At 34.5% G+C, this 13,961-nt stretch overlaps 1 protein-coding gene across 8 annotated transcripts in view; it reads left to right on the top strand.

The window, feature by feature from the left end:
• Positions 1 to 13,961, top strand: part of STIM2 (stromal interaction molecule 2) — a 165,768-nt gene that overhangs the window by 85,772 nt on the left and 66,035 nt on the right. For all 8 annotated transcript variants that reach the window (XM_035293924.3, XM_035293923.3, XM_008993504.4 and 5 more), the window contains one exon: positions 4,887 to 5,001. In XM_035293924.3, coding sequence (XP_035149815.2) covers positions 4,887 to 5,001 — 115 coding nt within the window. The remainder of the gene's footprint in view (positions 1 to 4,886; positions 5,002 to 13,961) is intronic.

Raw genomic sequence — 13,961 nt, 5'->3', positions numbered from 1 at the left:
ATTTATACTAAGCTATTTTAGTAGTATTTTCAAGACAGACCTTGGAATTGTTTATGAAGAACCCACCTTTTTGTTTTGTTTTGTTTTGTTTTTTGAGACAGAGTCTCACTCTGTTGCCAGGCTGGAATGCAGTGGTGCTATCTTGGCTCACTGCAGCCTCCACCTCCTGGGTTCAAGTGATTCTCCTGCTTCAACTTCCTGAAGAGTAGCTGGGACTACAGGCGCCCACTATCATGCCCAGCTAATTTTTGTATTTTTAGCAGAGACAGGGTTTCACCATGTTGGCCCAATGGTTTCAATCTCCTGACCTCATGATCTGCCTGCTTCAGCCTCCCAAATTTGCTGGGATTATAGGCGTGAGCCACCGCGCCCGGCTAAGAACTCATGTTTTAACTGACTCACCTCTCAGACCTTGGATCTTGTGTTTGTTTGGGAAAGTCTCTGCTTACATTGTCAATTATAAAACTGGGGTTTTCTGCTCCATGTCTGTTATGTATTTTGTTTCAGGATAACTGATGGGTGTATTGGGCAACCTTACATAAATGTCTGATATTCCCCAAAACATGTATTAAACCTTCCAATATAATCAGAGTGATGCTCTGTTTTAAACTTTGACACTAATCCAACATCGACATATAAAAATCACTCAAAATATTTTTGTCTAACACTTCTGCATACACTATGTATGCATTTTAATTTAATCTTTGTAACCTTATGTAGTAGGCAATCTTATGTTCCTCCTTCTACAGAAGAGAAAAATGGGACTAATGAGAGGTTAAGTGCTGGCAAATGTCTTATAATAAGTAGTGGAGTCAGGTTTTGAATATATGTCAGACTTGAGTCAGCATGTCTAACTATGATGATAAATCACCTCTCCTGAGTATTGAGGTCTTAAAATTATATATTTAAAAATAGAAGGGTAAAGACTTATATTATGGAAATCAGGATAAAAATTGTACAAAACAGGTCTCCTGAGGAACTAAAAATAGAAAGTTACCAAGAACTGAGGCAGTTCCTGGTGCTAAGTCTTTCCCTGTAGTTTCCTCTGTTCTCTTTCATTTCTCTTTCTGCATATTTATTGGCTTCATGTGTTTGCCTTACCACCTAGCTCATCTTGACTACTCATAAAATGGTACATTCACCATCAGTGTGTTTATCTCCCTATATATCCAGTGCCATGGCCAAGTGGTCCAGTTTTTCGCTCTCAATTATATTTTATTCTGAGAAGAATCCTGCCATCCTGGCACAGTCTCAGGGTTGTTATCATCTGGGAGAGGTGTCTGTCTATCCTTTGATCAAATATAGCTGTGATTGTGGGTGATAGATTGAGAGGGGGTGGTAGACACGTGCAAGGATCTATACTAATGATGAATATTTGTCTGGGAAAAGGATATGGCCTGAATAAGCCCCAGAATGTGTATAATAACATATATCAGATTTTATTAAAGCAGTATCATAAAAATAACAGCACAAGTACAACATTTAAGTTACAGGTAAGAGAAACTGAAATCAGTTTATTATATGAAAACTAACTTCCCCAAAGTGGATATGCAAAGCATTACTTTCAGTGGTACGAGAAGAGTTTATTTAAAAGAATCTTCTGAGTGAATCTTTTAAAAAGAATATTCAATAGTCATTTATTCGCTGAGCACTCCTTTATGTACCTTGTCAATTTAGGATTCCTTATAAGTAGGTTTGCATATAATTGGATGTATTTACCAGGGAACTCTACATTATTTGCCATACGTTATTTGAAGACTCACTTCATTGAATTTCAGATCCTATTTTCAGATTTCTTAATTCATGAATTCCAAATAAGAAGTATTTGATTTTTGACAAATGAAGACAAATAAGTATTTGTCTTTTGTATATGCATTATTTAATAACAGTCACATTTATTGGTGACTTTTTACAATTTCTCTAGTTACCCTACTTCATTGCTAAAATTAGCAGTTTAAAATAAGGTTTTAGAAAAGTCCAGTCAGAATTATATGCTTTTTCTTATTAGGATATTGGGAAAAGGTTTCATAGAACCTGATGATTTTTAGTGTGTTTGGTTCATTTAAACATTTTCCAGGCAAAAATATTTCTTTAATTTTTATTGTTTTTTGTTTTTTTTGTACAAAAATATTTCTAATTGTACTGTTTTCTAGTCACATTCTGTGATTAGCATATTGAAGATCTCTAAGATACAGAATATACTTTTATGTGGTTTGTTATGAGTTATTGTGATATCCTGGTGTCAGAAGTATGATATCGCAATAACTCATAACAAACCACATGAAGTATTTTTAGATGGTAATTCCAGGGAAAATATAATTCATTGTGTTTATTCAATTTTCACAAAACTTTTTTAGGAACAGATAGTTCTTTTATACCAAATGAGCTATAGGTATCTTCAAAAGCTTAAAAAAAATTAAAAATCATTTATTTAAAAGTTCAGTGATTTGCTCAATATTGGCATGTGTCTATAAACTCATTCTGGCTTTTCTAAAATAGTTAAGTGGCTAAAATACCACATGTAGTCATGTAGAAATGTGCCTATTTTCTGAAATATATTGATCCTGTAACCACAGAACTCTACTTTTAGATTGTTTGTGTTCATGTAGTGAAGATAATTTTTTAGGACATTGTTTTTAATATATATTATGTAAATGAAACAGTTGCCATTTGTTCCAACTGATTGGACCATTTGCAAGACAGATTTCCTAACTGCTCTGTCCATCATGGTTTTCGGTCTAGAATTTCTTTCCAGCTCTTGGACCTTTTTCAAGATAGAGATAATTTCTGAGCATCTCTTTGGTAGTGATTTTTCCAGGTGTCTCTACTGGATTTTGAAGGTGTCAGTCAAGAAGAGCTAGGTGACGGGAGGAGTTGGAACAGTCAGGCAGTCCCCCTTAAATATAACTTTAGGCAGCATTTAGTAAAAAAGGAATAAGGCACTCTTTAGAACAAAGAACAGATTACACAGATTTTTTAGATTAGTACTTTCCAAACTTTTGATGATGAAGGACCAGAGTTTTAATTTCCGGTCTATATGAACAGGGTGGACAAGGTGAGCATATATATCACATGCTTGGCCCAGATGCTGTGAAAGTGTTTTCTAATTGCCTTAATGCTGACACTGCTCTGCTGACCACATGTTGAACAGTGTTGTTGATTCTCGAACATTGTTTATTTTGCTGCCAAGGTTGCTGAGGTTCAGAAAAGTTAAATGATTTGCTCAGTATTATAGAGCTGTTAAAATTTTGTTTTAGTTTCAGTAGCAAACAACTCTACTCAGGCAAAATTTGGTCATTTGTCTGAAGGTAATGTTCATTGCTAGTGTAAAAGTCAGAAAAATATGCCTCTGGCATTTGTAGTTGTGGGGGATTTTCAGTCTCTGTATTATGGATTTCTGAAATCTTTTACATTATCTTATAGTTTTAGAACCATAGGAAAACAAAGATCCTATGTAAAATAACAACAAAACAAGAAAAATCAGAAATATTAAGGTAGAAAAAGCATAAATAATTTAAAAACTTTTATTTTCATATAATTAGAGTAGTGGGCACATATATGGGGAAAGTGTCAAGAGATAAGGCCTAAAAGATTGTCAGAGATAAGATTAATAAATGAATTAAGCCATAAAAAGGGTTTGCTTTTTACTGTTAAACATTGGAAAACAGTTTAAAAAGTAATATAGAACAGGTTAGTTTTTAGCAAAGATAATTTTAATGCTTTATTTTATTTTATTATTTAAAGAAACAGGTTCTTGCCTTATTGCCCAGGTTGGAGTGCAGTGGCTCAATCATAGCTCACTGCAGCCTCAAACTCCTAGGCTCAAGCAATTCTTCTGCCTATTTCTTTATATATTTTAAAGTAAGATTAATAGAAGGTATACTTCAGTTTTGTAAAGTATGCTTTAGCTATACACCATAATCAAATGTCTTTGAATTAAAAGTAGTAGCTTAAAAAAGGCAGGAGAACATAGAAATATGATGCAGTAATTGAGATTATTATTTATTATGTTTTGAAACATCCATCTAACTTAAGTATTTGGTAAAAATGAATACAGTGATATTTAGGCAGTATGTAGTGCTGTTGAATATAATAAAATGGCTTCCATTGGAATCTCAGCTTTGACATTCATTATGTTTTCAACCTTGGGCAAATTACTTAGCCTCTTTGGGCCTTGGTTTCTCATCTACAGAATTAGGATAAATAATACTTTCCTAATAGGACTGTCATAAAGTTAAGTGACTTTCTCTGTTTAGACAGATAAACAGTGGTCCCTTGATGTCTGTGGGGGATTAGTGTTGGGACTCCCTCTTTCCCGTGGATACCAAAGATCCATGGATACTCAAATCCATTATATAAAATGATATAGTATTTGCATATAAGTTACAGACATCCTCCCATATACTTTAAATTGTCTCTAGATTACTTATAGTACCTAATACAGTATAAATGCTTTGTAAATAGTTGCTGTATTGTATTGTTTAGAGAATAATGATTTTAAAAACTCTGTACATGTTCAGTACAGACACAGCCATCTATTTCCCCCCCACTAATATTCTCAATTTCACGAATATGGAACCCACAGATATGGAGGGAGCTGACTGTATAGACCTATTTGTTATGTAACTTAGAATAATATTTGGTAAATAATAAACGTTGAATAAGTACTTTTGTTGCTGCTTCTGGCATTGTTATGATTAGTAGCAGAAGACATTTCATTAACTACATTTTACAAGTATGTAAGAATAATGTGACTACAATACCAAAAATGTACTAGTTACTGTTTGAAAACAGTCACCCACTGGATATCAGATTTTATCTTTTTCTTCAGTTATCAAGACTAAGATAGTGAATTTATATTTAACTTAGTGTTTTCTCTTCTACAGTTTATCAGAGAAGATATGAAATATAAAGATGCTACTAATAAACACAGCCATCTGCACAGAGAAGATAAACATATAACGGTTGAGGATTTATGGAAACGATGGAAAACATCAGAAGGTAAGACTGCTTTCATGATCTGGCTCTCTCCCCTTCTGTGCATCTGACCTGCTTAGTTGTTGAGTTGTTGTTAACTCATTTATGCTTTTACCAACAAAATCAAAATAACACTTCTGTGAGGATATTTATATTTCAGTAAATAATTTTCCCTTCTTGTTTTTAAAAGTTTTTTTTTTTATCTTTCTTAGAGTCATTAAGTATCAGGCTGTTCTCATATTATTATAGTAGAATAAATAAGATAATGCATGTCTGAGAGACTAAAGTTGTAAAGGATTATTTCAGCTATTCAATAACATTATTATAAAAGGCTTAGCAAATAAACATATGGAAACACAAAGTTTTCTGTTTAGTTGTGGAGAATAGTTTCTGATGTTTTCAGGAGGCTATTACTGTTAAGCATTTTCTTAAGTAAATCCTTCATGGCTCTCCTAATAGTTGCATGATAAAATTGGATAATTGGTATTTTATTCCCTTTTCTACTGTGAAGTTCTCACGCTGTATTATGGACAGTAATTCTTTAGGACAAGAAAAGTTTGTGATCTACAAACCTTATCTCGGTCTCTAATACTAGTAAGTTACTAAAATTAAAAAAATTTTACAAGTCGACTGAGCTTACATTTTTTTTTCCCAATAAGACTCAACTAATATTCCTTTTTTCTAATACTTCTGTTCTTTCATGAAAGTCAGCAGTTATATTGTAAGCATATATTCTTCTCTGAATAATGAAATGAAATTAAAGGGACAGATTACCAATAATAATGTGAAGAAATGATAAAGTTTACTTGAGTTATGATGATAACATTTAGAAGTGGGAAAATAAAGAAAACTATCCTACCAATGCTTAGCATTTTTCTTAGTAGAAGATGGTATATAGCTTGCTTATGTGTTTTTCTGTTGAAATATACTTGGGCAGGGGGAAAGAAGAAAACAGTTATGGACTTAAAGATTACGTAGACTTTAAAAAGCCTCTCCATTTCTCTTCCCTACACCATTTAAAAATAACATGAACTTGGATAGGAATAGAAATAAACAAGTAACAATTTCATGGTGAAAAGTGAAAATGGTGGGAAACTCAGCAACAGACTGTTTATTGACATGAAATAGCTCAGCAATCCATAGATATTAAGAAGGAAGTTGGAAATCCATTACAGTCTATTGCTATTAGAATTTTTTTAAGGATTAAAATATGTAATACATTGATTGGAACTCACTTGACTATGTTTGAATGAAGAAAAAAATATTGGCCACTTAGCTCTTGTACTACCTTTGTTCAGCCACCATTATCCCTTGTCTGAATAATTCTGGCAGCCTAATCCATCTTCCTGTGTTTGTGCTCTGCTGTAGTCTCTTCCTCATCTAGCAGAGCACGCTATTTAAAATGTAAATTAGATCTGCTCATATTCTGTAGTGGCTCAGAGTAATAATCCAAATCTTTACAAAGACTTGTAAGTCTCTACATGTTCTGCCTTCTACTCCCACCTCTCTCTCATCTCTTACCTCTTCTATTCAATCCATCTCTCTTGCTCACTGTGCCCCATTCATTCGGGGCCTGTTGCTATTCTACAGATGCAGGAATGCAGATGTCCTCATAGCTAACTTGATCTCCTCCATTGTTAAAGACTTTATCAAGAGATATGCTTTCAGTGAAACCATTCTGTCCACCATATTTCACATTGCTAACCTTTCGTTTTACCCATTTTTTTTTTTCTGGTACTCTTGACCTTTCTTAATTGGATTCACAGTTTCCTTTTCCCCTGTCATGTATCGCAGTGTAAGATACTATACAATTGACTTATTCATTATTTATATCTCCTTTCTCTGCCTCATCCCCAAGAATGTAAATCTTACAGAGCAGGGGAACTTTGTGTGTTTTGTTTATTCATGTATCCTAAATTGAGGGGACTCTATTCTCAAACTGCTTTTTGTTTTCCCACCCTAGTGACTTTGGTGAGATCTTTTGTGATCTCTGAGAATGTTTGTTTGCTTGCTTGATTTTTTTCTTTCTTTTTTTTTTTTTTAGCTTGACTTTTCAAGTTGAATGACCTCTTAAACCTCTTTTTCCCTAGGCTTTCACCTTAATCTGAGATCTAACCATTATGATAATGAGGGATTTCCCTAGTTCAAACAGTTGGCCTAAATTACCTACTCTCTGCTTCCTTTTCTTTAAGCCCCAGTTGGCTACATAACCTTACAGAGCCTGGGAGAAGTAGTCTCAGGACTCCTACTAATGCAGCTGTATGGGATGAAAGAGAGAGGAGTCAAATGATAATAAACTTTCACTAGAAGCTTTGTAATGACCTAATTGATTTTTCTCAACCCAAGTCAGACACTGTTTATTAAAGGGGTCATGTAAGGGTGGGGCATTGTTGCTAGAGCACTGCTTTTTAAAGCACTCAGGTTTCTTGAGGAGTCCTCTGTTATATTTTGTTTCTGTTTAAGATTTCTCTTGAGAAACAAAAGGTAGTTCTTCTGAAAAATTTGAAAACTGCTGAAGTACAGATTAGAATGTGCCCCTAACAATAATATGTAATTCAAGGTTGTTTACTTGAATATGTACAAAAATGTGTGGAGGTACATGTGTATGTACGTACGTATACTGCGTATATGTATGTAAACACAAAGTATGCATGTATCTATAACATACACATGCATACACGTGCAAATATATGTATTTGTTCTTTGCCCATCATTGTTGTGTCTCCAGTGCCTAGCACAGTGCATTCACTTTGTATTCAACAGTGAATGTTCTCTTTGATATTGAGGAAATAATTATTGAAAGTTGTAATGCCTAATGAGTATTGGGTGCTCAGTAATTTAGTTCATCAAATATTTTGAGTATGGGCATTTTTGTTAGAAGGCATTTCATAAAAATTTATCTTTTAAAAAGTCATGAACTTAAAAATGACAGAGTTTATGGGAAAAATGATACCTAAGTCAACTACTCAAACCCTATACAACTTATTGCCCATAACATTAACAGTATAAATAAAAAATACTAGTACAGGCCAGGCATGGTAGCTCATGCCTATAATCCTAGCCCTTTGGGAGGCTGAAGTGGGTGGATCAAGATCGAGACCATCCTGGCTGACATGGTGAAACCCCGCCTCCACGAAAAATACAAAAATTAGCTGGGCATGGTGGTGGGGCACCTGTAGTCTTAGCTACTCCGGAGGCTGAGGTAGGAGAATCTCTTGAACCCAGGAGGCAGAGGTTGCAGTGAGCCACTCTACTCCAGCCTATGTGATGGAGTGAAACTCTTGTCTCAAAAAATAAATAAATAAATAAATACTAGTACCAGTAAAAAGAATTTTAAATTCCCAATCAATACATACTATATGGTAGCTGTAGGAATTTACATAGAAAAATAGTGAAGATAACTTTACAGAAGGATGGTTGGGGGGGTACTAGTAGAGTTGAAGTTTGCTAAAAAGTGAAGACAAGGGCAAAGTGCATGAAGATGAGAACTTAGCAACAAGCATTTCCAAGACACAGGCTCTGGCCAAATTGAGCAAAGATGAAGAAGGAGGGGTGAATGTGGAGCTCCTGTTTGTAGCCTGCTGTATTGGCAGTTAGTATACTTTGCATCCATTTGATACTATTTGGTGATGTGAAATGATAGCATGTTTGGAAAAGTCACATATGAAATGATGTGACTTTTGTATTGACGTGACCCCTAATTACCAGTGGCACATAAACTAATTCATATTACAGAAGTGTGTGCAGCAAAATAGACTGTTTCTATTAGGTACTAAATAAGCATCGCACTGGATCCTGGAGATTAATGATGAGTTAAACATGGATCTGGGGTATACAGAGCAAATTGCTGAGTAGGAAAGACAAAGAAAACAAATAATTACCCTATAAGGTAATAGAAAATAATAGAAGTTAGTGTAGGGTATGGAGATAGCTCATTGGAGGGAGTGATTAGCTCACTATTATACACAGAAAATGGTGTTTGGGATAGGCTCTGAAGGTTGATCCAGGAACTCTAGAAGGAGACAGGAAGTAGAACATAACTGGTAGCTCTCCCATGGCACATTTTTTTTCCCTTTAAATAGACAGGGTCTTGATGTGTCACCCAGGCTGGAGTGCAGTGGTGTGAGCATGCCTCACTGCAGCCTCAAATTCCTGGGCTTAAGTGATCCACTGAAGGAGTTGAGACTACAGGCGTGTATCACTATGCCTGGCTTATTTTTTATTTTTTGTTGGGACAAGATCTTACTATGGTGTCCAGTCTGGTATCAAGCTCCTAGCCTCAAGCAATCCTCCTGCCTTGGCCTCCTAAAGCACTAGGATTACAGGTGGGAGTCACCCCACCCAGCCTTCTTCTTTAGTTACCTGAAAATTTGCTAGAAGTGAAAGAGGAGGTGGCATGCTATAGGGAGTATGTAGGCTTTCAATCTATGTAGTTTTACATTCTGGCTCTTTTATTTATGAACAGTGAGACATTGGGCCTATTTTGAAAATTCACTTATAAAATGTAATTTTTGTGTGACATAAATGAGTAATGTAGTAAAAGTACATGGCATAATTTCTGGCAACACCTGTTAAGCACTTAGTAAAGTGCTTATTATTTCTTATTCAGTAATAATGCAAAATGAACTAAAAAGTTTAGCCACATTTAAAGTTTTATACTGTTTTTGACTTAGTCACACAATATTCATTGGTAAAATGAACAGATTAGGCTATATATGTACCATCAGTGTGTGCAAACTCTGGGCAGAGAAATGTACCCAAGATCTTTCTGGAATGTTGGAATGTTGTCAACTACGGGAAAGTAAAATTGTTTTTTGCAGAAGTTGAACCTGACCTCAAATAGAATTTCAACAGAGTTTAATGTGCGCTCTCGCTCTTTCTCTCTCTCTCTCTCTCTCTCTCTCTCTCTCTCTCTGTGTGTGTCTCTGTGTGTCTCTGTGTGTTGTGTAGAGAATGCTTGGTCAAGTTGCACATGGTGACTGTCTAATAAAAATGAAAGTTATTTAAAAACTAGTATTAGATTACAGATAGATTTTGATAACTGCATATGTTGTGAGAATTACTGAATGTACTTAAATAGTAGCCAGATGCCTAATGAAGGAAAATGTAGATAGAAAATTATTGGTTATCTACAAGATGTAGGGACTATAATACATTAAAAACTGATTAAGTAATACACTGTTTTTAAAATGAAAACTCAATGGGTTAGTTATTATAACATGTGACAGCCATGAGATAATCTTTCCATCCTGCTCAGCACAAGCCTTATCCTACCTAAGGTCACTGTTTAATTTTGGGCTTTACAAATTGAATAGACATTTGGAAATTTAAGTGAATGATTATTTATTTATTCTTTTAAGAATTAAAAATTTAAAGGAACTGAAATAGTCTGAGAGAAAAAAGATATAGGCACTTTATAGGTTATTTTGGTTATTTTCAAGTGTACCTAAAGGATAGCCAGAGACTAAATAACCAAGAATATTTTCTTTCTGTTTAGGACAGCAAAAATATAAATACTATATAAAAGGAAATATAAAGAAAAAAATTTCTGACCATGGATATAAAATTCCTAAAAGTAAGGGAGGTTATAAATATTTTTTAAATATATAGAACCTTTATATCCATAAGGTTTTTCTTCTAGGTATGAAAGTATAAGTGGATTTCTAAATGTTGATAAAATCCACCAGCTTTTTAAAGTGTATTATATTGGTTACAATGTGACTGGAATAAAAAACCTGTAAATAGGTGAGTGTGTATTGTTCAGCATTAACAGAAGAGTAACTAAAAATGTAAGCCTTGCAGATAATAAGGTAGTGTTATCTTTGTGCCATCCATGAATGAAATATTTATTTGTATATTTACAATAGGTATCACACTCAGTAGAAAATAAGGAAGTATGAGAGACAACCTTTCTCCTGCAGGAGCTTAACAATGTTTTGCATGTATGCAGGTGAAATGTCAAATAGCAATTCAAGAAGGTTTGATTAAATACTGTATGTATTGCTAATTGTGTCATTTTGATTAAACGACACAATTGTAGGAGTCTAAGAGAATGGACAGATTTATTACGGGGAAGGCTTCGTTAGGGAGATGGCTCTTCAGTAAGATTTTGAAAGAGATAAAATTTTTGTAGAAATGAGAGAGGGATATACAAGTTAGTACATTAAATGAGTCCAGTTGTAAATGCTAAATCCTTCAAATAAGCATAATTTATACAAGACATAATACATTTTTAGTATATATGAGATAATAAACACTTTTAAAATTTTGTCTTTTGCTCTTAACATGTGGTACGTAACCATCTCATGTCTTAGTTTTGTCATCTGTTAAATGGGAGTAAAAGTTGTCTACCACATAGTAAATGGTGAACGGATATCTATTTTTACTGTTTTTGTAAGGTAAATGTGACCATGCACATTTATGGGATATTGCAGAGTCATATTGCTGGAAGAGGCAGCTGAGATGGAGAATACTGGGAGATTGAGTCAGAGAGGGAGACCAGACTATAGTGAGTCTCTGTGTAAACCTGATGAGCAGCTCCAAGAGTGGCAAGTGTGATTCCACTCATATTCCAATGCTTACCAATCCATAGTGGTTCCCTGGAGCACTGTATTAAGGAAGCTTGGTTTGTGTCTGTCTTGATAGCAAAAAAGGATATTATTTTAGCAATTAGCAATTAGCAATATTTACTGTGTGGGAGGTGGTAGTGTATTTTAGCATTTTATCATCATTGCACTAAGTATTAAGAGCTACTATAGCTTCTTGCTTTAGACAGCCTTGTAATATAGAAGAGTTATAGGAAGACAGATTCTCTATTGGTAGGAACATTAGCATTGAGTTGAATATAATGTGGCTCTGAGTGGGAAGAATGAAACATGAATTCTGAGCAGTGTTTTAAAGGGAAATTTGGGTTAACTTTTCCTCTGTGTTTAGAATGAATTCCAGTTTCTTTCTCCCTGTGATTTTTGGACCCACTGGATTTGAAGTGGGGGCTTATTTAACTGGTTCATACAAGAAAAATCTAATAAATGCTTATTATGAGCAAGCGCTTGTTAGGTACAAAAGATACACAGATGAAGAATGTGTTCTCTGTTCTCCACCTGTCCACAGTCTGTTGGAGAAAGACTCAGACTAATAAGTAATTAAGGGATGTGCTACAATCTGTAACTGAGATTATGTAGAAGGCACTGTGGAATAATAAAAGGAAAAGCACGTCTATCTACCTACAGAAGTCAAGTAAAGCCAGAGGAGCTGCGTTAATGGACATTTATTTTTCATCTCTTGTCACTCCTTCAATGAGAGACACTCTGCTAGATTAATAGCTAGGAGGATGTTTGTACTTAATATAGTGCATTGTAAAAACACAAGGCTCTTAATATGCTACAAACACCTGTGCTTTTTTAGTAAATCAGGTTTTAACACTTTTCAACTTTCCTACAGTGCTTTTAGCTTTAGGAGAAGCTCTTGTTATAGCCACAGTGGAGGGGTTGAGTTTTAATTGTTCACAGAAAGCAGCTTATACAAGGGAAGCCCGTTCTTGAGGTGGAGTATAGTTTCAGAATGACAGATGCCATCATTTGTGCCACTAACAAAAGGTCTTTTATAGTCTGAGTTTTTTCTTTGAAAAGAATAGGCGACACCAGTATGTTGCTCTTTCACTCTGTCAACCAACATTTAAGGGAGCTTAACATGAGTTTTGCTAGAAAAATAATGTAAGTCTTTCTCGATAAATTTATAAATTTGGCAAACACTGTTCTGTATTAATCATTAGTTAGAATTGATTTTTGTGCTTCATACAGAGTTTGATTGTCACGTGATTTTCTTTTTATCATAAAATTATCCACATGAGTTCAGAGCACTCACAGTAAGTTGCTGATTGCTCTTAATCATGAGTTAGCATTTAGTGTCTCTTTTCCCTTCATTTCAGATCTACCCATCAGGGCTGTTTTGGTTTTATTAATTTTCTTCTTTTTCTATTTCTCTTTCTGTTTTATTATTGTCAATTCTTCCTCTTTTAAGTATACTTGAGTTTTGGAGATTTTGGATCATTGCATATACTGATTTGCTGGGACTAATTATGTCTTTTTAATTTGTGGAAGATACTTAACTTTGAGACAATCCTGCCTTCTTTGTATAGATTATTCTTGGTGTTATTCTGAAATAGAGACCCCCTTCTCAAAAGAAGGTGCAGAGACCAACTACCTATCACATCTCTCTGTCCTGTAGAAAATTTGATAATTTTTATTCTGTAGGAACACATGAAATAAGTGTTTTCAGCCTTATTTTTTTTTCTCACATAACACGTTTTCCAGTGTGATATGAAGCTTTTCTTATGATTTAAGGAGGTACTATTCTAAGACTGTTTATAAGTTTGCCTTCTTATAGTTTTCTATACACCTGCATTATTCTGCATTTCTCCTCTGCTATGTTTACAGACTCAAGAGATACCTCAAAGTTGGAGTACAGTAACAGAACCTTCTGCCGAAAGTTCTGTCCACTTTTCACTGTGATGGACTATCTAGAAAACAGTAGCCTTTTTTGAACATCATATTATTCTTCCTTTTTCCTAGTAGTGGCAAATCAGTTGCACATGACTGTGTGTTACCTTTTCCTTTATTCGTTTTGTTTTGGGAAAGGGGTGGGAAGGTGGGACTCAGGAAATAGTTCTAGATTTTCAAATGTGTGCTATTGCAGGAGAGTCACTATGTTAAATTCTACTTTACATGGAACAAATAGTTGATTTCTGCTACTTTTGAATAAAGGACTTGTTCGTTATGAATGACATTGTCTTCAAAGATGGTTGATTTTTTTTTCTTTTCTGACAAGTCTTATGCTTACTTGAGTCTTTTTCCCCCCATTTAACTGAATGTTACTAGCATTTTAGTTAACTGTAATAGAAATAATGTAAGTTGCAAATATTAATGCAATGAAAGCTCAAACTTTCAAAGGTATTAGCCAGCCTTTTCAATTTGAATATAACCATT

Source organism: Callithrix jacchus, chromosome 3 (assembly GCF_049354715.1).
Source record: "Callithrix jacchus isolate 240 chromosome 3, calJac240_pri, whole genome shotgun sequence".
Lineage (NCBI taxonomy): Eukaryota > Metazoa > Chordata > Mammalia > Primates > Cebidae > Callithrix > Callithrix jacchus.
The sequence above is the reverse complement of the archived record's forward strand: the minus strand, read 5'-3'. Positions and strand labels throughout refer to the sequence as shown.